The sequence below is a fragment of the Bemisia tabaci genome, chromosome 4 (genome assembly GCF_918797505.1).
Source record: "Bemisia tabaci chromosome 4, PGI_BMITA_v3".
NCBI lineage: Eukaryota > Metazoa > Arthropoda > Insecta > Hemiptera > Aleyrodidae > Bemisia > Bemisia tabaci.
Window position 1 is genome coordinate 58,714,836 of NC_092796.1, and position 27,728 is coordinate 58,742,563.

A 27,728-nucleotide genomic window follows, 5' to 3' on the forward strand; every position below is an offset into this window, starting at 1 on the left:
GAAAAAAGCAAAAACGCATGAAAAGACAGCGGAAATTAATTGAACGTTGTTTTTTTTTTTTTTTTTTTTTTTTTTTTTTTTTTTAAAGACAAGATAACCACAATTTTGTGGCTACGTTATCATATTGGTCGCGCGCTCGCCGTTGAAATATTTTAGTAAGAGCCCTTGGTTTTTCATATTGGCAACTTGTAATTTTTACATTGTTCGTTTCTTCTCACCTCCTGATTCCTTCTTTTTCTTATTCTCTTTTTCACTTGAAAAGAAGGCCATCATGGCCCCCTCCCTAGATTCGCCACTCGATGAGTAAAGTGCGAAACCACAAATCTCCATTGCGGTGCGTCCCAAAATCTCTGCTCTTATTTTATTTTTTCGAAGAGAAGCAAGTCAACTATGACGCTTGAAATTTCTTCGGAAATAAAAAGGGTGTTCGCGACGAACACCTTAAAAATCGATTCTTTACCATAGTTTAAATGGGGAAATATCGATAATCGATCCACGTCTCGCCACTGCTCAGCAACCAGGAATTCACGGATCTGATTTAACAGAGGAATAGGTGAGAAAAGAGCGAGAGTGTGATCCTTGAGTACCTACTTATCTTGCCCTGTTAAATGGTCTGAGTATTTGATCCTGAAAAGTCCTCGTGGGGTTTCTTGAATTCCGTTCATGAAAGATATGCTCAGCTCATAAACTTGCCCCGCCTTCAAAGTGGCATTGAGATGAAAGTTCACAATGTCTCTTTCGATGTTGTATTCCAAGGACTTTACGTTAATGTATTCGTCGATGGAAGTTCCATTCTGAAACACAAAAATGAAAAGAGTGGTAGGGTTTAAATTAGGTATAGGCTGTATTTATGAATGGGATCTCCCAAAATTTCTATTGAGTTCCAATGTTACACACATTGCAAATATTAACGATCTTCGGATTTTTCTCTTGAAATTCTATAATTTTAAGCGGCAATGATAATCATAATTGAGTCCATTTTGCAATTGGAAACTGCTATTCTGGCTTAATTCAGGGGCAACATATCTGATTTTAGTTCCCCTGTAAGGATATATTTAGGTGTTTTTAGGGGTGAGCCAAAAATAGTACCTTGTTCTAATTGCAAAATGTAGTCTAATTAGCAATCTCATCCTACGATTATGAAAACTATATGATAGAAAATTTATGCACAGCATGAAATCGCAAAATAAAATTTCGATAGCGTTGCAATTTTCCTGTTTAATTGCAGAGAAGTCGTGATTTTCCTTCATAAATACAGCCAAAAAGTGTAAAAAAATGGTGATAGGTGGAACGTTTGTTGATTAGAAATTGTAATATTACAGCAAATCTATTCGATCATTTGAAGTCGGACGCTGCGTTGCTTCCATCCATAGGAATGTTCATAACATCGTTAATAATGCAAACCATAGCCTGAAATCTTGATTTAATACACTTACGATTATTATACGTAAAGCGCTTACAATCGAAAGCTGAGAATCGATATATTTTTATCACACATCGAATCCACCCTGAGGGTCCCCTCTCCTGACTGCATCACGATTTATCGCGCAACTTATTAGTCTTACGCGAGCTGCAGAGCCGGATCTAGAAATTTGGCAACACTGGATTTCCTCCATTTAAACCTATGTTAAATAATCGATTCTTGTAGGAGCACCTGACCCTTCCAAGAATCGATACATTTCCATAGGTTTAAATGGAGAAAAGACAATGTTGCCAATTTGCTGGATCCGCCAATGGCGAGCTGTAAGCAGATATCCGCTCTGCTTACAAGGCCCTGCTAGATAAATTAAATGAGTTCCAGGAATTTCAGTGCTGGAAACCTCAGCTTAAGAGGCAGTGGTGACATTGAGGCATGTTTCGTCGCACCTCTGTCGTAAGGGTGTACCTCTATTTCAACACGAGCCGCCGACAGTATAGAGTATACGGAGAAAAGATCTCACGTAGAAATTGAGATACGCCCTTACGTCAGAGGACCGACGGTTTCTGGCGCCTGGGCCCGGGACTATCCGTTAAACTATGCAGCCGTCACGCTAGTTCAATCGCAGGGCACGTTTGGGGGCACGGATTGGATGCTGGGCGATGGTGCCGAGTGTCACGCTTTTATATACGGAAAGCAAACGGTGATCGGCGAATTTTGTGGGAAATCTGGCAGCGCAAAAGCTGCAAGTTGCTATCTGGTGCGCTCGTGCATGAATTTTCGCTCCTCTTTGCCAAATTAACACGTATGTTTCGCAGGAGAGCCGTGCACGGGAGAAAAGTGCTAGGAGACGAGCTCCAAATTTGGAACGCGTTCTGCAAAAAGGAACCAAGCTTCATCGCGAGGTAAACTAATCGCGCCAAACACAGTACGGCGCGGAACGCACATTAGCGCCTACAAGACTATAGGAATACTTCACGCATTGCGCGTATATCACTGCGCACGATCGGCGCATATTAGCGCCTACAAGACTGATTGAATACGTCACGCATTGCATGATTTGGACCGCGTTTAGCCGAAAAGGACAAAGCCACATCAGCCATTCCCGAAAGTTAACTGGAAAATTTTAATTTTTTACAAGAGAATGCGTGTGCGGATTCCTTTGAAAAATACAAGGAATTTGCTTCGTACTATGCAGAAAATTCACTGAAATTTGCAGAAAAATCCGTTCCCATGTAAACACTTAAATTGCCCAATTAAATTTGGCGTTAGTTGACGTGGCTGTGTGTGATGGTTCCTTTCTGCTTAACGCGGTCCGTTGAGGTATTTAAAGATCTGGTTCCTCCTTGAAATTTCACGGGAGATTAGATCTCATTAAAAATGCGATGGTAGTTTCTTTTAAGCAAACATTTTGAATCTGTGATACTACTATTAAATTAGTTGGCGCGATTCTAGCAAACGATATATCGAGTCTGCAAAAATTCGCTGATATAAATCGCTTGATTTTTTTTTGTGAGGGTCGTTACTAACGACTATTTGACAGCGCAGGAGCGTGTCACAGTGGGACGAAAAGGTGTCAAAACGGGACATTCGCACATTAAACGATAATTTTTCGCCGATCTTCTCAAAACTTGACATTTTCGGTCTTTTTGGGAAAAGGAATCCAATATTATGTTCAGTATTTGGTTCATAGTGACAATCTCGCCAAAACATTGTGTTGCCAAATCTCTGTTTTAATGTATTTGATAAACAGATTAGCATGATGATAGTAGAGATTTAACGCGCGTGTCGTTTGCTTTTTTTCATTGAAAAAGAAAATGAATTCACTTATCCTGAAATTGAGAAATGTTTCGAGTAAGAATAAACACCCCCCCCCCCCCACCATCTTCTTACCTATCGCAAAAACCGCAGCGATATTTGACTATAGGGGAATGAGGTCATCAATGGGCAGACATTAAAGTGAATCCGAAAATCATAAACGAATAAGTTGCTCCCAAATATTATCATTCTTTGACACAGATGCTGTTTTTTCCGTTTTTTTCAAGGACTTTTCTTCTTACGTTTTTGAGCGTCATTTTCTAAAATCCTGATTATACGAAATATGCAACAGACACTCAAAAGTTCTAATCTTGAGATGCCAAGGCAAAATTCCATATTTTAGAAACTCCGAGTTTCTTAGGGGTCTTTTCTGCACTTCTGAGATACCGTTCATAAGAATGAGGATTTATTGCCACTTAATATATTGCAAATTTTCCCATCGAACATGGTGGAATACAATTCATGGGACAGTGGGACACTGTCAAACTGTCTACTTTGGTTGAAATTAAATTCTTAATTTCAGCCTCGATTCTAAACACCGTTTCCATCACGACATCATCCGATTCTTTGAACATTCAAAATAAAAAATCGGTCTACAAGAAAAGACGATAGCAATCAGTATCCTAGATATCAGATGAGCATCGCAGGAAGCTGATAAGCAACGCAGCGGCGGCGCACATTGGTTCCGAGACCCGATCTAGGTGGCATTAATTCGAAAAATGAATTTTGGAAAAATTAAAATTTGACACCACAGATTGATAGTGCATACTCTCGAGAGTAACTTGGCCAAATATCATGAAGATTGGATCACTAATAAGGAAATGATAAGCACCTAAAGGTGAGGCCGCGAGGTACTTTTGGGCGGACTCGCACCAGTTTTCAGTGTTTACTGTCAGGTCCTATGATTTGAAGTTCATCACACAGAAATAGATGCAAATGTGAAGTGTTCTGTTATGGTGTATCAAAAATATAAGGCATGTTAAAGGTTTATACGTTCTTACTATCTTTCAAAAACGTGTCTATACATCTAGACAAGCCGTTAGACAAAGCGTTATTTTCTACTAATTCCAAGCAAATTTTTACAAAAATGGCTCTAGATGAATGTCTTGCGCCGGTTCGCACGCATACAGACCTACAGTAGTAGTTAGTACTAACCCTAAACTTGATTTTAGTGCAATAAAATTCTGCGCATACTTGCGTCCCTGGGGGTTAGGGCACTTTGAATTTCCAAAACCGGCTTTCAAGAAATAAAGAATTGACACACTAAGGAGCTTACTGCAGACCTCAGATCCTTGGGAATATGAATACTGCATTTTTTATAGGTCATGTGGGTTCTCAAGTCTTCATAATCGTTGAGATGATTATTTTTTACTTTGTCTATACCTCTAGAGAAGCCCATAGACTTACCACAGCTCCGGTTTTTTGACTGGAAATTTTACAATTATGACTCAAAATAAAGGCCCTGCGTAGGTTCGCACACGTGCAGACCGACCGTAGTAGTTAGTGCTGACCCTACACTTGATTTCGGAGCAAAAAAATTCTGCGCATACTTGCGTCCCTGGAGGTTAGCGCACTTTGAATTTCCAAAACCGGCCTTCGAGAAATGAAGAAAATTGACACACTGAGGAGTTTACTGCACTACTGCAGACTCCAGATCTTTGAGGACTGCATTTTTTGCACATCACGTGAGTTCTCAAATCCTCACAATCATTGGGATGATTATTTTTCACCTTGTCTATACCTGTAGAGAAGCCCATAGACTAAAGACAGTTCCCGTTTTTTGACTAGAAATTTTACAATTATGGCTCAAAATACAGAACACGTGGGTTCTTAAATCCTCTCAATCGTTTAGATAATTGTTTTTCACATTGTCTGTACCTTTAGAGAGGCCCATAGACATAGCACTGTTCCACAGAAAAGGAGCTTACTGCACTCCTCGCGCATTATTCCGTGATTGTATGAGTAAATGTCCTCTAACTTAACAACGAATGCTTATTTCTTTCTTGGTTCATGATTTCTTCGTGTTTTTATTCTCTCAGGTTTGTAAGGCTCTGAAATCATCGCAAGCTCACAACTTTGTTTAAAAAAGAAAAAAAGCAAGTGTGACACCTCACTCTTTTTGATGCGCAATAAAATATTATACCGATGAATATTTTCCTGCTCTTACAGACAGTAATCATTTTTCTTTTAAAATACTTTGTTATTAATTTTGGTTTCTGCTTTCCTTCATTGAGTGAATATACTTCTTGTTCAAGTAAAATATTTATGTTACGTATGTTTAAATTGCCGCGTATAATGAATTTAAATGTATTTTTTGAATTATAGACGAAGATCGAATCTTAATTCATAGTTATTCTGATAATATAATAATTCTGATAGCATAATTGTACCATTAAATTACAAAGCTTCAAAATTTCTGTTGGTTTTAAAGCGCGGCGAATCAAGAAATCAGCGAGCATTGAGGTTCAAATAAAGTTCTTCTTACGCTGATTTGTCAACACTGTATGAACAACTCGAATAGTGGGATAAGCAGTTTTCTTTGGTACTGGAATTTATTTTCCTCAGGGAAACCACAACATTTAGGAGGTATATTTTACCAGATAATACCAATTCCTGGTTCACAAAATTATACAACATTGCCCACCCCCCCCCCCCATAAAAAAATTAGTAATTAGAGGACAAATCCTCGTAAATTCATCGATAGTTTTTGATGATAAATCAAAAAAGGTTGAAAAATATATCAGTCCAGGAATTCAGCCATTTTAAAATATTATTAATGTAGTATTAAGTATGAATTTTCAAGCTAAATGCAAATTTACCACCTTATGCTAAATGATACAGTCAAATTGACTTCAAATTCGTAATTAGCGACCCACAGAACCCCTAGAAACATATATGATATGTCATCATCAGTGATATTCTAATTAATGCCACCTAGATCGGGCCCTGGAACCAATGTGCGGCGCGGCGGCCAGCAACGCAGCCCGTTGCGCTCAACCTCAACCGTCAATTTGGCCTGTGAAAGCGCTCGATTTTAAGCGAACCGCGCTCATGTTTTCCCTTGTAACTTCCAAAGTCGGAAGAAGTCGGATGAAAACTAATATGATTCTGAAAGCTAAGGATACATAGAATCTCGATTTGCAAACCGTTTCTTGGACAAGTCTGGACATTTTTTTAAAACTCTAATTGAAGTTTGAATTTCAGTTTTTTGACTTGTCGATTTTTAATTCACTCTCTGACCCCCAAGAAGTAAAAATGAATCGTCACCAAAGACGTAAACGAATAGTCTATGTTTGTATTCAATTGTTATGGCAAAAAATTGCATTTAAAATCATCTCGAAAGCTAGAGGAGCAACATTTGTATAAGTGCGCTTTTACATCTTTTTTTCATCTTACCGAAACACGCGTTTCTCTACGCCTGTCATTTGAATATTCCTCAATTAAATTGTTAAAATCTTCGTTATTCTGGAAGTTTAGACCCTCCAGGTAACTTCTACACCTTTGGTTTTTGCTTTTAATGATTTTCATTTTTACCGTGAATGTCCCGTTTTTGTAATGGGTTCGTCCCAATGTGCGTGTGTTGTCTACGCTAAACATTGAAGGCGAAATGATATGGCGTTAAAGGTACCTCTTCTCGTTCGTTAAAAATATATTTTTTCAGCGTGTTTCTTCATTTTCCTCTCTTCTCCTCTCTTTTTCCTCTCCTTTCTCTTTTCATCTTCTTTTTTTTGGACGATTGAATAATTAAAAAAATCATAGTGGAACACAGCGTAGAAGAATGCTTACGCCGATGAACATTTATTCAACAAGTGTGATGGTGGCAATCCTGTTGCCAGCGGCAATTTAGAAAGAAAAAAAAACTTAAAGAAAATGTGCAGTTGTTGAAAAATTGAGTATTAATGATTTCAGGTAAAACGAGTCTTAATGCTAATTCTGTGAAAAATTCGCTTCCAAACTCCAATTCTTAACCATCAAAAAGTCAGATTGAACACTCTTTCTACCATAAGGATCCATGTAATTTCAAAACTTCAAAAACGTATTTCTCAGAATAGCAAAAACTGCAATCATGCTCCTTGTCCCCCAAGCCCCTCAATTCTAAGGGCAGGTTAAAATAAAAAAAGCCCTCCCTATAGGCAGAGCGCTTATAAAATTCTCAAAAACAGAAGAATACAAAACAGAGAGCCTCTCAAAAACATAATTCGGAACTCAATAATATGGTAACTCCAACCCAAGGCCATAAAAATTACTAAAATTTTTGGCAACTGCACCACCTCGGAAAGCAGATACCCCTAGAGTCCCTTTATACTGAGAGTCAAGACAATGTGAATCCATTTCTGATTGGTTCCCGTATTTTAGGCCTTCACGGTGTCACAAACGGGAATAAAGATTAAATTTTCACCGATTGCAAAGATTATAATCTGGAATGGACCGGGAATTACGGGTTCGGCAAGGAACAAACGGAATGAGAGAAGGAACGGAGAGAGGAATTTGAGAATGGGCCGATCAAAGATTACGAAAAACATTCAATTTCTGTAATCTTTATTCCCGTTTGTGACTCCATGAGGGGGTGTTGTCTTGACTCGCAGTATAAAGGGACTCTAATACCCCGTCCTCAATTTACACCATTTAAAAAATGTCTGCGGGTTCGGAATAAAATTCAGGGTGAGAGGAGAACTCGGAGTGTGACACTCGAGGAAGAGTGACCCAGACTGAAGTCGGGATCGGGGGCACTCCCCGTTCCGGCGGATTGGCTCGGCAAACAAACCCTGCAAAGGGATAACATGTACTTGCTTTTGCTCCCCTTAATAATCTAATCCGACAGCCACGCGATAAAGCACCACCGCCATGGCTTGACTCACAGCGGAAGCATTACTTTTTCCTTGGTTTACCACGTTTCCTATCACAGTCCAAAAGAAGAATAGCTCCAGCTTCAATCCCATCCACTTAATTTCACTCGAGGTATTGCTTGGTTGGTTAATACATAAAGGTGTTTTAATAAGACATAGTCATTAACACCTTTGAAAATAGAGATCTATAAAAATGTACAAAAAATATAAACAAACGGGGAAAGAAGAGAAAGAACTCTCCTCTCCAAAATTTTAAGTATCAATTTTGAGAAATTTACACTACCGTTAAAAAAATAAATCTCAGAAAAAAAGGATTATCGTCCTCCGTTCTTTGCTAGGCAATAACGTGAACCTAGTTGTGTTTGAATCGGACATGCAACTGAACTTACTCCTCGATATAGCCTAACGTATCACAAAAACTGAAGGCGCTTCAAGCTGAGATCATGCTCTCGAAAACCATTACGCATCAAACCTTAATCACACCGCCACAAATGTTTGATTGGACTTCATTTTGCAATAACAAACCACTATTTTTGGTTCATCCGTAAAAGAACCTATCTGCATGAAGAGTCTATCGGGATAAATGTTATTTCTCAAATGAGTTGGAAATAGCAGTTCCTTGTCACAAAATGTGTTCGATTTCTCTGTCAATTTACAAGACAGTGATTGTCTTTCGAAACAAGTTCGTTTAATGAGGTCCGCAAAAGTTGTATCACTTTATGACCTTAAAGAATCTCAGGAGGAGAAATTGTCTTCTCTTGCTAAAAAATGAGCTTGTTAAAAAATATTTTAATTTTAAGGGAAGAGACAGGGAAACTCAATTGACATCGTTGCACTCATGACAGTTTTTAATTAAAATCCTAAGATCTCAGATATCTCGAAAGTCCTCAGTTGCGAAGAACATCCCTACAAAACAGTGGTTTTCTCTCTTTTCTTTCCACCTCCGCTTTATGATTATTTTGCTGAATACTCTCCAGAGAATATACCAGGGGTCAATGACTCACCATGCCTATATTTACCGAAGAAGAATACCCCATTGGACAGAAGATGGGTTCGCGCAGTTGAACCCAGTTTACAAAATTTCGTACCAGTCCTTTTGAGGAGGTATCTGTTATCAAACTTCCACATCGCATACCACTGTGTTTTCATATGAGTTTTACCAATTTGCCTTGAATAAAATTCTAGCCAGCAGCTCAGTGTAAAATTCAATTTCGTCATGAATAATTACCAAATATGAGCGGTCTTCCTTCTTCTCTCCTCCGTTCGTTCCTTTTTTCTTTCTTCCCTTTTTCTACCTCCTTCTTCGAACGAACGGAGGAGGGGGGAAGCCTCCTAACCCCCCCCCCCACTCCCCCGGATCCGCCTACGACAAACTGACTTTGTCACTCATTACTCTACGACTTGCACAACGTATCCATTCAATTTTATGTATAGAAAAAATAAAAATTGGAACTACATTTTGGCCAAATCGTTTCCTCTTTGAGTAACTCATTAGCCCTCCCTCCTTCACAGTTTTGTCTTTCAATTAATGGAGGTTTTTGGCACGGTATTTGAATTTGATGTAGAGGACTATCAAGGGCTGAAGCTCGAGCACTGTCCCAGGATGTTGGATATCTTAAGCTGCGATTAAAGATGGTCATTTGGACGCATCTATGCTAAAAGGAACTATGCCGAACACAGGAACACATGGCCATATGCTGCTGTGCTAGGGAAAAACGTCGTATGAATCTTCAGGCATTGCCAAACCTCCTTTGATAAAACAACAATTTCCTCGTAAACATATGAATATTTTTATTCTATATTTTTACATAATTTTGTGCGCAATTCTACCCGAAGCTCCTGAAAATTTCAAGGGCAAATATTCATAATTTTTTTCGAAATTAAATATTTAATCGTAGGAAATTTGTCAACTCTTGAATGTTCATACGACGTTCTTCCTTAGCACGGCATAGTATGCACATAGTTCCTTTCAGCACAAGCCCTATGCACATAGTTTCTTTCAGCATAAATACGTGAAGTTGGACAATGGTGAGCGTTAAGCGATTCGTTGGTGTTAGCGGGAATGCTGGGCACAAGCGGCAATCGTGGGTGGTTGATGATTAATGGCATGGGGACTTGATTCCTTCCGTGTGATCCTGTGAAGTGGACGCTCACACTGCCCGGGCGCCCGTGGCGTCCGCGCGTTCATCGTTGCGAAACTCAGCGAATGGCCCTCGGCGCGTTGTCACGTTATCCGCAGAGAAAAAAATCCACGGCCAAAGTGCGAAACCACGTTTCTCCATTGCGATGTTTCAACATTTCCGGTCCCATTGTATTTTTTGGAACGATAACCAGCCAACCTAATAGCTTGAAAATACAAAATAGTTTGCCAACACGGAGGAAAAATCACGAAATTTTTCAGAAAAATACTGTCACCATGGCCAAATCACTGAACTACGTGTCTCCATTACGATGTTTCATCATTTCCGTTCCTATTTTACTTTTTATTTTTTCGAACGATGACAAGCCAACTTAATAGCTTGAAAACACGAAATATTTTGCCAACACAGAGGAAAAGTCACGGAAGTTTTCAAAAAAATACTGCCACTAGTTTTTCAAAGAAGAAATTAAGTATGACCTGAAGTTTGCAACGTCACAAACGGAGATACGTGGTTTTCCTCATTCAATTTTCGAAAAAAATCCTCACCTTTGCAAATCCGTCAAAGTGATGCCCTTTTTTTTGCTCCTCTATTTTAAAAATTTGCTCGAAACGTCTCCTGAAAAGTTGAGCAGATCTATCTATTGTCGAATTATTCCCGAAAATCTTTTTCAATGTCATTTTGGAATATATTTTCTCACCGACCACGCGATGATGTGATCCGCGGATTGCATGCGAGCAGGCAGGTTTTGCATCCCTGCAGGCTGATTGTTGAAATTGATAGGCAAAACGATCGACAAAAAAAGACATAAGGAGCATGGAGCGATCCAATTGGTTGAAATGAGTAGTTCTCAGAGACTATGGGAGAAAATGATGGACTAACTGTAGGTGTTTGGCGGGTTGCTGTTAGTTAGTCTATTACCTACCTTGTCTGTCCATTGCAACCACCTGAGTACACCATAGGATCCCCCCACATCCTTTTTGCCCTCTTTGTCTATCGCTTTGTCTACCAATTTAAAAAATCGGCCAGCTGTTCAAATACCCTAGATTTTGTCTATTACATTTGTTAATCATTTTCACCGAATTCCGTAACGGAGCATCGAGAGATAAGTTTAAATGTCATAAAATATACTTCATTATATCTAAGTCCAGAACGAAAATCTGGGAAATACCCTAGGTATATGCAAGGCTGGGCCTTATTTCCATGAAAGAACGGGCTTTTTACCATAGACCTTAAAAGAACTGTCCTGTTTTTCCCTTTATGAGATAAGGCGGCAACGGGGGAGGGAAATCGGACTGGGATTTGGGAAGGCGACTCCTGGTCTGGCGAGTTGGAGGATATGGGGGAACTGGAACTGGGTCCCAGGTCTGTGGATCACCGTGGCTCCATATCCGTTTCGGCTCAACAATTAATCACTGACCAGTTAATTCCTTTACCACCGGGGCTTCTATGTTCCTATGCGCTCCTCTCATTCTTCTTCCCTGCTCCACATCTTTACTGACCGTCTCCGTTCCCGTCCCTCCCGTCTCACGTCTCACATATTTCGGCAAACCGCTAACTAGGGTTGCCACACTCTTCCCTCAAATTGCCTTCGGAGGTCTCTATATTCCATGCAGTGCTCCTATTTCTCGGAACTAGCTCCAAATGTCGGAATTTTTTAGATTTTCCTGAATTTTTTCCCGGAACTTTTGAAATTCCCGAAAGGTTCTTGATCTTTTGCATTTTTCGGAACTTCTGAAAAAAAAATCTGAGAAGAATTCCGGAACTTTTGACGGTCATCGAATTAGAGCACTGCGATATTCTTCCGGGCAAGTTTTTTATTTTTGCTGGTTATCTGGACCGCATCAAGCAGAAAGGAATCAAGCCACATCAGCTATTGACGCATTTAATTGGGCAATTAGATTTTTTAGATGAAAACGGTTCTACGGATGTTGTTGCTTTTAGTGAACTCTTGCATGGTACGAAGCAAATGCCTCAGAATTTTCAAAAGAATCCGCACGTACGTTCTCTTGTAAAAAAGTAAATTTCCCCGTTAAATTTGGGAATAGCTGATGTGACTTGGTTCCTTTCTGTTAAACACGTTCCAATTGGGATTTATTCTGTTTGGAACCTACAGCCATTTGTAGACGTTATTTGTTTTCGTTGGACATCAGGGCGATTGACCCATTATCTGCCGTCCAAAATAAAAACGCAGTGACTTCATTCCAAATTTTAAATTTTTCTTCCACACGCACTGTTTTATAATGAGAAACACCAACCATCGAAAGGCTACATTTCGTATTTCGTCTCATTTTGAGTTCTCAACGGTATGCCAAAGTTGACTAAAAAGGTGAAGGATAAATATTTGTTCGTTTTCTTGTAAAACAGCATCTCGTCAGAAAAAAAGTGAAAAATTTTGAATGGAGATACGGCGTTTTTATTTTCGATGGCAGATCTATGCTCTTGTGCCTCCCAAATATTTAGTAATTAAGGTCGTGTTTGTCTGTTTCAGTAGATCCACCCGTCACCGGGATTCGAACCCGGGACCCATTGACTCGGAGCAGTCAGACGCGTTGACCACCAGAACAACTGGGCGGCTTCAGGGAAAGTTTTATTCATGATACTGTTACAGAATGAATAAAGTCACTGCCGTAAGTACATAAGCGCGAAGCAACTATTTCATCACCCGAGCGTGGCACAATATCACTCGAAATTGAAGGTCGTATTAACAAGCCAACTCATGCACAAGGCCAATACCTATGTTTAGAATTGCTTAGCGTGCATAGGCGTGAAGCAACTATTTGACCACCCGAGCGTGGCACAGTATCACTCGAAATTGAAGGCAAACTCAACGCACCATCTCAGTAGCCCAATTCTAGCAGAGAAAGGTGGACCAAAAAGCACCCTCATAAGAGAGCTTAAGCTTGCACAACTTGGCACCGCGGCGTAGCGGTGTCCGTTTTATTAATAACAGTCGGTTAGCTGATAATCTTACCTGAGAGTTGTCGTGGGTAATTAGAATCGTCTCCTGCTTCAAGAATATATTCTTCCCGTACAACTTGATTTGGTTCACGTCCCTTCGAACTTCGAGCATAATTTTCACGATTCCTTCGACGGTGAAATTGAATGCTCCGGGGAAGTTGGCCTCCAGGACGGGCCTCAGCTCGATCGAATAGTGAATTGGCCACACAGCTGAGTCCAGTCGTGCGGTGGCTGTTCGAATTAGATTGAACTCCTCTAATTCTTTGCGATGTGCTCGCGTAATTAGCCTCGTTGCCTGTATTTTCCACAAAAAAGGTCAAATCTATTAAGAATAATTCATATATCTATGGTTCATATCTATTAAGAAATCAAAGTGAATCTATAGTAGTTTTGGTAGGAATTGACTTTACAATTATATTTTGGTATATTTAGTCCGGCTATATGGACAATAGGAAATCCTATAGCCGAGCTATGTGGGTCATAACAAATCCTATCGCCACGCTTTTTCAAAAATAAATTTGTACAGTCCATTTTTTCTAGAGAGAGATAGGCAAACATCCAGATATCATATTCTACTCGTATCCGCATTCGAAAAAGAGAATCAACCGTTAGATTTACCTAATCGATTACAATATTGACGCTCGGATAGGTTGCAGGACATTTTGTCACGATTCTTTGTCCGCGCACCTTTTTTGTCCAGTAGTTTACGCCGATACGTGAAATAAGTAACAGTGACTTGGTCCAAGCGTTATATTTTAGTCGGTATGTAAAATTATATTGACAATATGGAAATGAGAGATTGAGAGAGAAGGAGGTGTTGTTATGGTTGCTAATTTTCTAAATGAAATGTTATTACTTTCTCCTTTTGAATCATCTTTTTAAATTGTCATTGGTGAATATTTGGTTTTATTTCTATCCTTAAAATATTGAATGTACAATATACCTTATATATGTATAGGTACTTTTTTAAATTTTTTTTTCTTTACGAAATTATTACTTCATTTTGAAAACATTTATATTTTTAAAACGTGACAAATATTTGTAAAACCTTTTCCAAGCGACATTAATCTCAATGAGCCGCAGTTGTGCCGACAGAAACTGCAAAAATGAATAAAAGAGGAAAAAAACCAAGAAGCACCCAATCTTTAGTTTTAACCCATTTGTACATCTATCTTTTAGAGTCAAATACGTCAAATTTTGAGCGTTTCGTTGCGCGTACACCTCGCTGCAGCACAATAAAAGCACAAAATGTAAAAGAAAAAATTAAAGTGCTTTGGAAATCATTAAATTTGACACGGAACCACCAATATTTAAAAACACACATTATATTATTATTCTCCTTTGATAAATTGATACATATTTTTTCCCCATCAATTTAAATGAGAATAATCAATGCAGAGTGTGCTAACATTTCAAAATCATGAGTTAAAAAACGCTGACTATGCGAGTATAAATATTAAAGCCGAACAGAGCGGAGCGGCGTGCTGCCAGCGCGAGAGGCTCACTGGCGCCTACAAACCTAAGTGGATACTTCAACGCATTGCACAATGCTTGAAGTATCCACTTAGGTTTGTAGGCGCCAATGCGCGTTTCGCGCTGGCCGCCCGCCCGCCGTGCGGCGGCGCCTGAAGCAACTATTTCACAACAGAGGTGTTGCACAGTATTATACGAAATTGAACGTATTAAGAATGACAGGCATCCTTTAAAAGTACAGATCTTTCCTCGCAAAATAAATCAAGATACTTATCGTACACAGGAAAAATCTAAGAGCCTTTAGCTGAGGCAAATATAGAGGTTTATCCGGTTCAGGTATAACAAGGTGGGAATTTCTTGAAAGATAATTAAGTCCTGTTATTCCAAAGAGGTGTAGAGAGTTTTAGTGAATTTTGTCTCATGAATTGACGCTCCCCCATTTTTATCAAAACTCTCAACTATATATTATTCTCCGTTGGGCCAAACAGACAAAACAAAAAAACAAGCAAACCCTCATTCTTCCAAGACATTATACATTTTCATCCAAAAACGTCGTGAGCAATTGTCGTTTGTATTTACATGTGGGCCAATTAACTTTGGGTCTCAACTGGCACATGGACCAAAACTCCCGTGCCGAAAAAACGCGTGGACGTAAATTACTGGAAAAAACAGGTGCGCGGACAAAAAATCGTTGACGAAATGTCTTATAACCCTCAGATACTTCCATCTCTATTTAATGTGGATCTTTGCGCAACAAATCCTGGATGCTATCGATATATTTTAAATTTTAAGCATTTGGTGGAGTATTTTGGGAAAATCGTAATTTCAGTCTGTGTATAAATCATTGAGAAATGTTCGTGCCAAAATCATCTTCCAAAGACGTAGAACAATTTCAAAAGTATTGTTTATAATTAACCATCGATGTCGATGCATTGGACTCGATTGTAAAATGGAAACAGTGCTTCTGACTTTATTTCAAGATCTTGGAGGATGATTTTCAGCACAAAAATTCCTTTATGATTGATCTACCGACTGAAATTTCGGGTTTCCCAAAATGATCCACCGAATGGTTAAAATTTGAAATGTATCGATCGTACCCATAATGCATCGCGCAAAAGCTGAAGATCCTCTTTGAGGGATCATGAAGTAAATTTTGAAAATAGGTCAAAGTCTTGGTTAGCATGGATTATCAATTTAGCACCATAGACATTGCGCTTTTGCTTAGACTCCGTGATTTCACTCATATCATACGTCGATTAGATGAGGCAGAGGTAAAGTTATTATCTTTGACTCTCGACGCAATGATAGTCGCTAGGGGGTAGTGACTCTCCTGCAGGCTGCTCTGCAGTTCAACCCTCGTAAAATATGGTCCGCACCCACTCAATCTGAGAATTTGAAGACGGTTGGCCCATCCTAAGAGTTTTTTCTGCCGATGGCCGGAAAATCATGGAAATCGGCCGAGTAAATTTCGAACTGAAATCATGACAAAAAAGTATTTACTTTGAGAAAATTCGGTTTCTAACTTACCACTCGACAATTTTTGTTAGCCGAATACCGGCCGATCATTCCTGATATAACCGCTATGACCGCTACTAAAGCTACCAGCAGATAAATCTCTTGCTTGGAAATGAAAATCCCACCCTTGCGTTTGTATTTTATCTCTGGTCCATGATCGAACCGCTCTACCATGTAATCGCTTCGGATTCCGTTCATCATTTTGATCTGGGGGCGAGAGAAACAGAAAAGAATTTTCACAACGTACGCTTTTTTTTTAAAAATTAATTAATCTATTCATTTTTCCCCAGATGAAGACGCCATGGCACTAATCGTAGTCCCTATGGAAGGTGTAGAATCTTGTTATTCTAAAATTCGTTGTTTCCCCTAACGAAAGAACGTAACGACTTATCGATGTTGCCGAATTCCCCTCCGCAAACATTTTTATCTGGAAAATCTTGGGAATTTTTAACTGAACATCCAACTGATTTTTATTCTGACATAATGCAAATATCAGAATTAAAGTTGGACAAAAATCGCACGGGTTCATTCTCGTAACAAATTTAATTATTTTAGTCACTTTTGCAACCTTGGAATGGAGACGCACTCCTTCGTCAGAAAATGACGAATTTTGCCTCCTTTTGATTGGTCTGCAAGATGTAAGCTCTCATGAAGCCCATAGGACTAAATGTAGACAAGCAAATAAACGCAGAGCTGTAGGCGTGATACACATTCTTTACTTTGCAACCTTTGAGATGCATTTTAAACGTAGCTTTGATTGATATTTTGGTCCAGAATTATATTTTCCCTGTAGGTAAATTAATGTATCCCTCGGAGGTACAAATTACTCACTGAAAAAAAATTCTCGGCGTTTTTACCAAGGTCCGTTGGTACCTTTACCATCTCACTTTTTTTACCAATTATTGGTAATTTTACCAAGACAGACTGGTGAGCTTACCTAAAAACCGGTATTTTTACTGTTTTTTCAGGTAAGAATACCACTTTTATTGTTAATCAATTCCCGGTAACTTTGCCATTTTATCTCGGTAATTCTACCACAGTCGATAAAAAATATTGGCGTTTTTACCAAGGTCCAGTAAAACTATCGAGAAAGTTCAATAATTTTACCAAGATTTCGCGGTAAAATTGCCAATACCATAAATCGTAATTTTACCAAGAAAAAACTGGGATCAAATAGAACCCTGAATTCTTGGTAATTTTACCCTTTTCGTAGTAAATACACCGATATTTTTTTTTTCAGTGTAGCTCGGATTTATTTACATCGGGCGTTAAGAGCCTTTTGAAAGCCTAATCGGAGGAAGGGAGAAATTTGAACCTACTAGAGAGCGATAAAATCATGACAACACTCCTTATACAGGAACTCAAACAGCGCCTGGTTGGTGAGCTTTTACCTACTTAGCACGCAGCATTACTTTCGCTCCTATCTGGCGTAAGGGCGTATCTCGATTTTCACGTGAGCCTTGCTCTCCATATACTTCAATGCTATCCATGGCTCATGTGGGAATATAAATACGCCCTTTTGTCGGAGGGGTGACGTTATCAGACGATGCGCTGCGCGTGATGCGGGCTGTCCGGTGTCCGCACCGGAAAACTGGAATGCAGAAGTGGCGAGTGCATCCAAAGCCGTAATGAGCGGTAGTTTGCAGTGGCCATTTGATAACACAAAGTTTTCCAGCAGCTCTTGCTCATGTGTTTATGGCTCGTAAATAATCTATGGCTTTGCACCTGCCGCTGGCTGTCGCCACGCGGTGGTTCGACACTCGAGATTTGGTGACCATGTTAGGCACGATTTTGAATCGATCCCATTCAAGGAACGGGAAGTAATTTTCGGGAGAGGAGATGATAGGTCACCGAGCGGTTGGAATTTTTCACATTCGTTTTCATGAAACATTTTGGATAAAGTGGCAATACTTTGAATAAATTTGTTTAAGAGAACGCTGTTTGTTTTTACTTAAGGTATATTTGTTCGTTTACTTCTGCGCGAAGGAAATTTCGCTGTAAATCGACGAGGACACTCGATTCTGCACCATTTTCCGCACTAGGATTCTCCGTGGAGCAGGTGGAATCCTTTTTGAACAACAAGACTTTTCGAAGGAAAATATTTCTTACACGTTCCATTTTATCCGGACGAACATTTTCCCCCAATGAATAAAAAAAGTTAGTTTCCGTGACAATTAAAATTTTTTCTTGAGAAGTTCTCATTGAAATTATGAAGGCAATTGTTGTACTGCACACATGTAGTATCCCATCCCATCCCATCCCACCTATAATAGTTACCGGATCTATGTCAGCAATTCTTTCGTTCACGATAACTATCGTTAGATTTACGTTAGCTGTCTCAAATTTTGTAATTTTGTACATTTTGATCTGATGAAGAACTGTATGATTTTCAGTTAAATCGCATTTACCGTTTACTTATAAAAGGTAATTAACGTAAGTGCCCTACTTACGCTGTTTTCCACTAATCAAATTTTATGAAAGTTCCATTCCTTGGTTTCCTTAGTAACCTTTGTTTGCTATCAGCTGATGTATTATTTCAATTTCTTTTTTTTTTCATTTTCTTTTTCTTTAATAAATCCTTGCTAGGTTAGTTCTAATTTTTTTGCCAGCATTTATTCTACCTCCCCCCCCCCCAAGCTCATTTTTCTAGCTCCATCACCCTCTCCCCTCAACTCATTTTCCTATCGATTTGAGCTTTTTTTTTTTTTTTTAATGGCATGTCTTGCTCCCCTACCACCATTTTTTCGGGGTTATAGATATTTTAGCGGCCTCTAGACCCGTGATTCCAGTCACGGGCATTTCGCTAGTAGGTAATAAACCTGCTTTAAAATTAGAGTAGTGAACAAAATCATTCGATACAGAAATACAAATCGAGTGATTTCTTTTCTTGTGGGTACGTAGTATCCGTACGTAACCTCGATGAGGGCGGTTGGCTGGACCCTTTCAGAATTATACATATACGTGGCACTCTTTTTTTAATTTGATCACAGTGATTAATTATTGTAATAATTGCCTTTACATGATAAGGTTTTTAAAGACCCGTAGGGTCTGAAAATATAACGGAATATAATTATGCTTCTATTACGAAAAAAAAAAAAAAAAAAAAAAACATGGTCTTCCTCCGAGAGTGTGAAGAACTTTGCGAAAAGTTCACGACACTTCTTTCATCTTCGAAACTCCTTTACATTCATTTCCCAATGAAAACAGCTCAAAATTGCTCCTGAGCTGTCTTAATTTTCCAAATTTCCCAGGCATGGCCCTCAAGACTTGCCTGAGGAAATGCTGTCAAATTCTATCGTGGTGGGGTGCCTATCTGTGGTACCTGTGCCTCTCTTAGGACCAAAATTTTCCGAGGGAAGGTAAGTATGGGAAGCGAGAATGGTAAATATCCTGAATGCTCCTCAAAGTATAAGTAATCACCGTGTGGATGTACTAGGGTGCGTTCGAGAGTGAGTGTGTCTCTTTGTCAGGGATTTACTCCAAGGAACGATAGAGTTTCTACTTATATCTCTAGCAGGGTGGTATAATTTCATGGAAAAGAAACTCTTGTAATTTTACGTGAAATATTTCAATAAATTTCAGAAATTTATGAAAGATATCGAAAAATACCGGTTCCTCTTCATGTTTCGCAAAATTTAAAAATTGTGACATTCTTCTATTTGTGTGTGTTTGAGTACGGGTTGCATACTTTAGCCCCAAAAAATATGAAATATTTCACAGCCTCGTAAATTTCATGATATATTACACTCAAATTTCTAATCGTTAATTTCTTTTTTACGTTTCATGCCACCCTGAACCCCCTCCTCAACGATAAATTCCTAGTTCCACCCACTGTGGCATCATATCTCAGTTTGTCGATATTTTCAAGGGACCGCCGCCGCCGCGTCGTCATCGAAATTTTCCCACGGTGGTTTGCGAGTTGTTAGTAGGATCGGAACTAAATCCACGTGACGCGTGGTTTCTGCCCACCACGCATGGTTTCCCGCGCGCTGGGCGTCGCGCGTCGCGTCGCGTCGCGGTGCGCCGAATCGCGTGGCGTTGCCGTGGTCGCGGTTCACGACTCCGACCTTGTCCTAGACTAATTTCAGTTTAATGCCGCATCATAGCCTCCCGTTTTCACACACGGGACGTTAAAACATTCCGTTCACACTGCAGTTGGTCCTGCTTGCAAGCCTCGCAGGGTTCACGGTGCCCGCTGACGCGGAGATTTAATGGGCTGGCACCGCTATGACGCGGGTGTATTTGCTGCTTGTTCTCGCTCGTTTTCTATAGCTTAGAGTCATCGGCTCGCTTTGTTTCCCTTTCATTTGATGGGCTTGGAGGACAAGGCGCATAAGTGCAGTTTTTAAAAAAAATTTAAATATTGATGATTTCAAGTAAAACTAGTCTTAATGCATATTCTGTAAAAACTTTCGCAATCAAATGCCAATTTTAAGCATCGAAAAGTCAGTTTGAACTTTCTTTCCGCCATTAGGATCCTTGTAATTTCGAAACATCAAACAATATCAGCATATGGCAACTCGAAGTAGCAAAAACTGCACTTGTGCGCCTTGTCTTTCAAGCCCCTCATTTCGAATATATATTTGGTCAATCCTGAGAACTTCAGTGATGAATTAGATCCTCCGTTAGTTCCCGAAATGCGGATTTTGTTGCACTTGTGCTCAACCATACAGATAAGAAGAAACAATGTTAGCCCACTCAGCAAAACTGAGGAATTTTCGGAAAGGAGAGTAAAGGGCGAAAAAGCGCATTTTCAGAAAAACGTGGTAAAATTTTCATTTTTTGTTTCCTGAAAGCTCACAGAGAGACTCATAGTGGAACTATGTCACTTACACTAAAGTTTATACATTTTGGAATGAAATACGAGCGAAGGTGAAACTAAATTATCGGCGGGTGTTGTAGGAAGTTTTCAAAATCCTCCTTTACACACCCTCCTTCCAAAATTGGACTGACATGCGATTTATCATATCGAATCGATTATACCTCCGAATTTTGACTTTTAAACATAGAAATAATGATAGCTACTCATCTATGAATCTAAATTATAGTTGCTGACCAGTTTAACCACCATTAGAGCACAGAATAATCGTCATAAACTGGTCAAAACATTTAATTTTAAGTTTTCCCAGTACTTTGTATTTATCGGAGGTAATTTGGCAACGCTCAAGTGTTTATACAACGTTCTCACTTAACGTCTCAAAATTTATATCCGAGCAGAGTCTAATAATATCGGTAATAACGCCGCGATGCAGCTATGGACATCCGTGTTGCATTCGAAAAATTGAAGGCGCTCCGGCCTTTCTAGCCCATGAAAGCATTGCTCGCAGCGACACGCTGTCACGTCTCGGGGCGGTGAGTTATTATATCCTAATTTGTGAAAATGGTGCAAAAATATCCTCTCCCTGTCCTCTAATCTCGGTTTCAATTGAGAATGTCATCTTGCCGCGTATCCATACCGGCGCGCCACACACTGCTACGTGCACTGCTTCTATAGACCAGAGTGACCAGAGCGCCTTCCATTTTTTCACATGCAACACGCGCGTCCATCGAGTACGAATAGTTGTATGAAGGCCAAGAATGCTCATAAATGAGCGTCTTTCCACAAAAATGAGTAAATTTATGCAAATATAAGTCAAATACGTGCTTTACAAACGACGGGTCCTAACAATTTTAATAATGAATCACTCGGGATGAGTAAAGTCATGGATTCCCTGGCCTTTTAGACCCTAGAAGCTCCATGACCCAACCTTAAAATTACCAACATGTCCGTACTCCTCTTGGTTTATTATCTGGGGCAAAATTTTATCACTTGATGTTACTCGGGGATTAAGATCGTGTTTGACTTAACGATCTGGCGATCAGTCGTGATACAGCGTTACAACGTTTGTACAAGGAGTCATAGACCAGTTCGTGCCAGGCTTTTTCCTCGATAATTTCAGGTCGGATGATGTTTGAAACAGGAAAGTCTAATAGGAAATGGTATCCAGGAACCGAACTTTCATGCATTCCCTCAGAGTAACATCAAGTGATGATATTGTGCCTCAGATAATACAAAAATATCAGCTCAAGTCGTTTTTTTCAATGGTAAAAATGTCCTTTTTGCATTGCTGTTGCCAAAACGAGCTTTGAAACGCTGAAACTTTCACCGGAGGATTATTTCAACATAAAATTTCTTTTAGGCCACGTGTGAAAAAAAATTCCCGAACTCCCCCCAAAAAGGGCGTGAAAAGGCCATTTTTTTTTAACAGGCTCTTGTAGAGCAGATTTCGAATTCTTATTTTTTCATTCGCAAACAGCGGGCCGATTATTGATATTGGTAGACAAAGCGATAGACAAAGAAGACGAAAGGGAAATAAAGCGATCGTATTGGTGAAAGTGGGTGATTGCAATGGACAAATGAGGTAAGTAATAGACTAAGTAACGGTGATCCACGAGAGACCCTACAGTAAGTTCATCATTTTCCCTCTTAGTCTATAACAACCACCCGCGTTTCAACCAATAGGATCGCTTAATACTCCCTACGTCTTCTTTGTCTATCAAATTCAAAAATCAGCCCCCAGCTTGAACTTAGCAATCGTGAATTTCGCCACTGAATTCCAGCTAGCGTCACTAAATGGACATGTTTCTGTCAAATGGAACTATGTGCATTGTGACGTGAGCCCTGTCATACATATATCCTTATAGGTCTCATGGCTCATGTCTTAATGCACATAGTTCCATTTGGCAGAAATACGTCCAAATGAGTCTCGGCAGAAGTTGAAAACTTAAAGTTCGCCCAAGTGACGACCTTCAACGTACTCAAACACTCAATACTCATACAACACACAACTCCTGCAACTTGTTTGAGTAAGTATTGTCTCGAAGCTGAGCCCGGTTTCTCAGGCTGTTCCCGTGGGAGAAAAGTGAGCTCTCAGAAAGCTCTGCTCCACTGTTGAAGTGCTCTCGAAGACATAATGTTGCCACGACAAAAGCGGAAAAAACAGTTTAGTACCCACGCACGAACAAATCGTTGAAATCTTGTGCTCAGGTCGACTTTTGGGTGAAGGTAAACTGATTTCAGGCATCATTCACAATCCATAGCCTATGTTAGGGGTGCGTCCCCTGGCCGCTACGCGGTTCAAAACCTAGCGGGCGCTTTGCGCTTTCATAAGGCCCGCTTCGCAGACCTCCGTGAGTTAATCTAAACAGAGCGGGCTCATTTCGTCATTTCCCGGAAGAAGCAGGAACTTAACTTAGTTCCAAGGTTGCAAAATGGACCAAAACAATTCAAATTTTCACAAGAATGTACCTACGCGATTTTCCCCAAATTTTCTCTGATTTTTGCATGAGTTCAGAAAAATTCAATGGGAATAAATGCCCAAGATTTCCACGGGAAAATGTAATTTTGGCAATACTGAGAGGTAATTACGTTTTTTTGGTGAGGGAACGACACTTTGGGGCCTATCTCCTGTACATTTGCAAAAATAATGAAAATCGGCCCGCTAGATCACCAGAACGAACTGAGACAATAATAAATGAGACAGAGAAGTTTGACTCGTATGTTCAAAAAGTGGTAACGCTTTTCCCGTCGATGGGTCACTAGACAAGGTTTGAGATAGAAAAAAAGTTCATATTTTCTTTTCAAAATCCTACACGGAAAACGATTCTTACAAAGGAAAGTTCAGAAATAAACTCCTGAATGAGAAATCAACAAGGGTTTCTACTACAAATAAGACGAAAGTCAGAATAGAAAATTAACGTCATTTGTATTTTTGTAATTTAACTAACTTTAACTGTAGACACTTTTGTACTGTTCAGGAGTTGCTTTTTAGACTTTCCTTCCTATGATTCGTTTTCATCGTGCAATATTTAAGACATAATATCGACGGCCAAAGTGCGAATAACCGCACGTATCTTCGTCTGCGACATTGCAGCCTTCCCGTCATACATGATTTTTTCTTGAGAAAACTAGTCAAGGTAACTTGAAAACTTCTTGGATTTTTCTCCTCTATTAGTAGAATATTCCTTGTGTATTACAAGCTATAAAGTTGTTTTGCAGCCCTTTGTAAAAATAAATTAGGAGCGGGAATTTTAGAACATCGCGATGGAGATATGGACGCATTTATGCCAAAAGGAACTGTGTCTCACGCAAAACCCATGCACATAGTTCCTTTTAGCATAAATACGTCCATATGTGGTTTCGCACTTTGGCCGTCGATACGTCACATCTCACATCCATACCTTGTCTAGTAGTCCGTTCAGATGTACACTCGCCGGTAACCAAGAGATACACTCAAATTGACGGAGTTACACTGCAAGGAACCAAGCCACATTGGATCGAACTGAGAAAAGAGGTTTAAAGTTTGGCTCTGCATAAGACTCAATGTAAAAGATAAACTTTAAGTTCAATTTCTGCAAAATTTGCTCCAACAAAACTTTGAATTTTTGGCGATAGATAGTAGAGCAGTGGTTGAGTTCAAAACCACTCCAAACTCTTTCTATGGTCCAAATGTCGGATGGTTCCTTCTGCGTCAACCAAGATCACTCAAATGTGACCTTAACTCGTTTCAGTGTGATGCACGGCTGGGAGGGGATAGGGGTACCTTCCTTAGGCCGATTTATTTTTATTGAAAGTAAACAAATTTTCATGGCACAAGAAAAGGAAGGACAATTTTGTGGAATGTTATCTACTCAAGCATTTGAATGCAATCTTAATGGTCACATAGAAAAACGGTTCAGGGCTCATGCCTAAAGAGGTGGGTCGGATCAAATGGCATCGCCTAGATTTTGGGCAGGCACTAGACCTACATGAACCCGTATCCAGTTCCTCGATTCAGGGATGGTATATCTATCCAAAATCTAGGTAGGTAATGCCATTCTAGGACTCAGCCTCACAGTAGTTTTTTTCATTCATTTTACACCAGCATTAGTTTTGGTTTTTCCTGCAAGTGAACTATTTGAACGAACTGATTCTGTTGTTAATTGGAGAAACGATCATGTGAAGCGCCAAAAATCAAAAGCTTTAATCGCAATTCCGTTGTTGAAAAGTTTGGTAGATGTTTTAATTGTAATAAAGAAATAAACAATAAGATCTAGTGCGTAAAATACTGTCATAATTTTCTTGTTAACATGTAGAAAAATCTTGAGAAAGTACACAAATAGAAGCTCACCTGCTCTATCTATAATAAATTAAAACGATAACCAAATTTTTAGACAGCGCGATGGAGAATGCAAATTATGATCTGAAGGAACCACTATTATCTCTCTTGTTCGATAATTTGGGAAATTTCCGTTTTCACATGTTTTGAATGAGATTTTGATACCCTATTTCCTGTAATTGCCAAATTGCATCCGGAAATAGTGGGGTATCAATATTCCATGGCTGATACGTTCACACTACACAGCCTCTTCGAACGCGAATTTGTCAGTAGTTTCATCGGGTCACGGAACCTTCACACACTCTCTCTCACGAATCCATCAATTTTTCACGCATTTTAACTTACATTAATTTGGTTTTTCTCGCATAAGCGAACAGTTTTCACCGACTGATTCTAATGTGAACTGGAAAACAATCATATCCACCTCATGTGATTATTTGGGAATTTTTTTTATCATAAGTTTAGGCATCATATTAGCCTCTATAGAAATATTAGGTAAATTGTTTAAACAAACCAAAGATGCTGAAAATGTAAAATTGAAAATCTTCATTTGAATGCTCTACAACTGAACTCTACCCCTTTGGGGTAGAGCATTCGACTGAAGATTTTTAATTTTACATTATCAGCATCTTTGGTATGTTCAAAAAATTTACCCACTTGTCATTACCCAGTATCATGTGAAACTCCAAAGTGCTTAGATTTTTACCCTGTTTCCTGTTCTTGCCAATTGTATCCAAAAATAACGCAGTATCAATATTCCATGGCTGCTAACGCTCACATTACACAGCTTCGTCGAATGAAAATTCTCTCGTTGATCGGGTCACAGAAACCCTACACTCTTTTCCATCACTTTTCCATCGGAACAATTCAAAAACTTTAAAATTCACCGACGTCCAACCGCGTCGGGCGCATTTGTCTTTGAGCGGGCGATTGAAGGGATCGGGTGTTAATCCCGAACGAACGGGACGCAATTAATTTCACTTTAGGGCGCAGCGGGTCACGGGGAAAAACCGCGGACGCAGGCGTGGAAATCGGAACGCGACTCGGAAAAACACTGAGGAGGGAAAATTAGTCGGGACGGGAGCGACGACGCGACGCGACGGCTACGGCCAGTGGAGAGGGTGCAGCTGTTCCGCCAACTGTTCAAACAAGTGCATAATTATGGCCCCAAGGAGCTCTCGGCTCCCAGGGTCGGCCCTTCCCTTGCCCGCGTGTCGTTTTCCTGATTCGCAGTCAAAAGCCAACCGAAATTCACAAACATTTATGCAGATAGCCTCGCACCGGCAAATGCTATTATCCGGCCAGATCCGGACAGGGAAATGGGGTCGGAGATAAGTGAATCAGTGGGAACGAAAACACAACAACTCGAAAAAATGAAAACAATCAAGACATACCAAAACTGCACAGTAGTTGAAGTAGTTAGCACGAGAGAAAGATTTTTGGTGCCGAAAGACACGTACTTAAGGACACTTTAAAGGTCCAAGTTGGAACAGATGCGTTAACTTCAATGACCTTTATGAAAACTGACTCTCTTTAATGAAAATTGAGCATTTTTGAGTTACCGAGTTGGTGTGCTTTCGTTCTCACGGATTCAAGTATAAGGAAAATCTCCTCCATGGGCACTGATAGAGGGGGGGGGCAGGGGGCTTGTCTCCCTTGACTTGAAAATGGACCGTACTCGATAGTGATTCGATGTATCGTACGGTTCAAAACAATATACATAACCTCAAACACAAATTTTAGGGTCTAAGTTAGAAAAGCTGAAAAAGAGGAAATTCCTGACAGGTTTACTTTTCAGTGGCACGTAGTAATCATCAAAATCAAACATCAATCACAAAAACCGGTTTCCACAGATTACTCGATTGATTTTTGAGGCTATTTTTACATTTTGAACCAATCGATATCGATACTACTGCAGCGATAGTGCGCCTGTTTGATGTATCGAATACGATCCATAATATTACCCCCCCCCCCCCCAAAGATATGCCGCATGGTGATAAAAAAAATCTTCGTCGACGATAACTCTTTTTCGCAGTGTAACTAACTCTTTGTAATCATTCAAAAGTATTTTGAGCTGAAAATACATAAAACAGCGTAATTTATGCGCAAAAATCAATGGAAATGTTGCATCTTCTAACCCTCAAAATGCGCCTAAATTCCCTGGTAAAAATTGGCGATAGGAGCTGCGTTTCAAAATACCATAGGAGTTCTTATAGCCGACTGAAGAGGGCGATAGAAAATCATATAGCTGGCTGTAGAAAGTGGAAAAAATCATACGGCCGGGCTACACGAAGCGATACAAAATTATACAGCCGGGCTATAGTTCCTATCGCCGGGCTTTACACTTTATCGCCTGGCTGTTGCTTTTTCGCCATCGGCTATAAAAGGCTATAAGAAATTGTGTAGAAATTCTTGTGCTTTG

At 39.7% G+C, this 27,728-nt stretch overlaps 1 protein-coding gene across 2 annotated transcripts in view; it reads right to left on the reverse strand.

Moving 5' to 3' along the window:
- Positions 1 to 26,439, reverse strand: part of LOC109042616 (aminopeptidase N) — a 58,140-nt gene extending 31,701 nt beyond the window's left edge. The window contains exons 1-4 of one of the 2 annotated variants that reach the window (XM_019059482.2): positions 26,013 to 26,439; positions 16,182 to 16,376; positions 13,195 to 13,476; positions 592 to 794 (exon numbers count right to left, since the gene is read on the reverse strand). In XM_019059482.2, the coding sequence (XP_018915027.2) occupies positions 592 to 794; positions 13,195 to 13,476; positions 16,182 to 16,370 (674 nt within the window). In that variant the 5' untranslated portion in view covers positions 16,371 to 16,376; positions 26,013 to 26,439. The other variant, XM_072300163.1, reaches the window with a different exon arrangement.
- Positions 26,440 to 27,728: the final 1,289 nt, after the last annotated feature.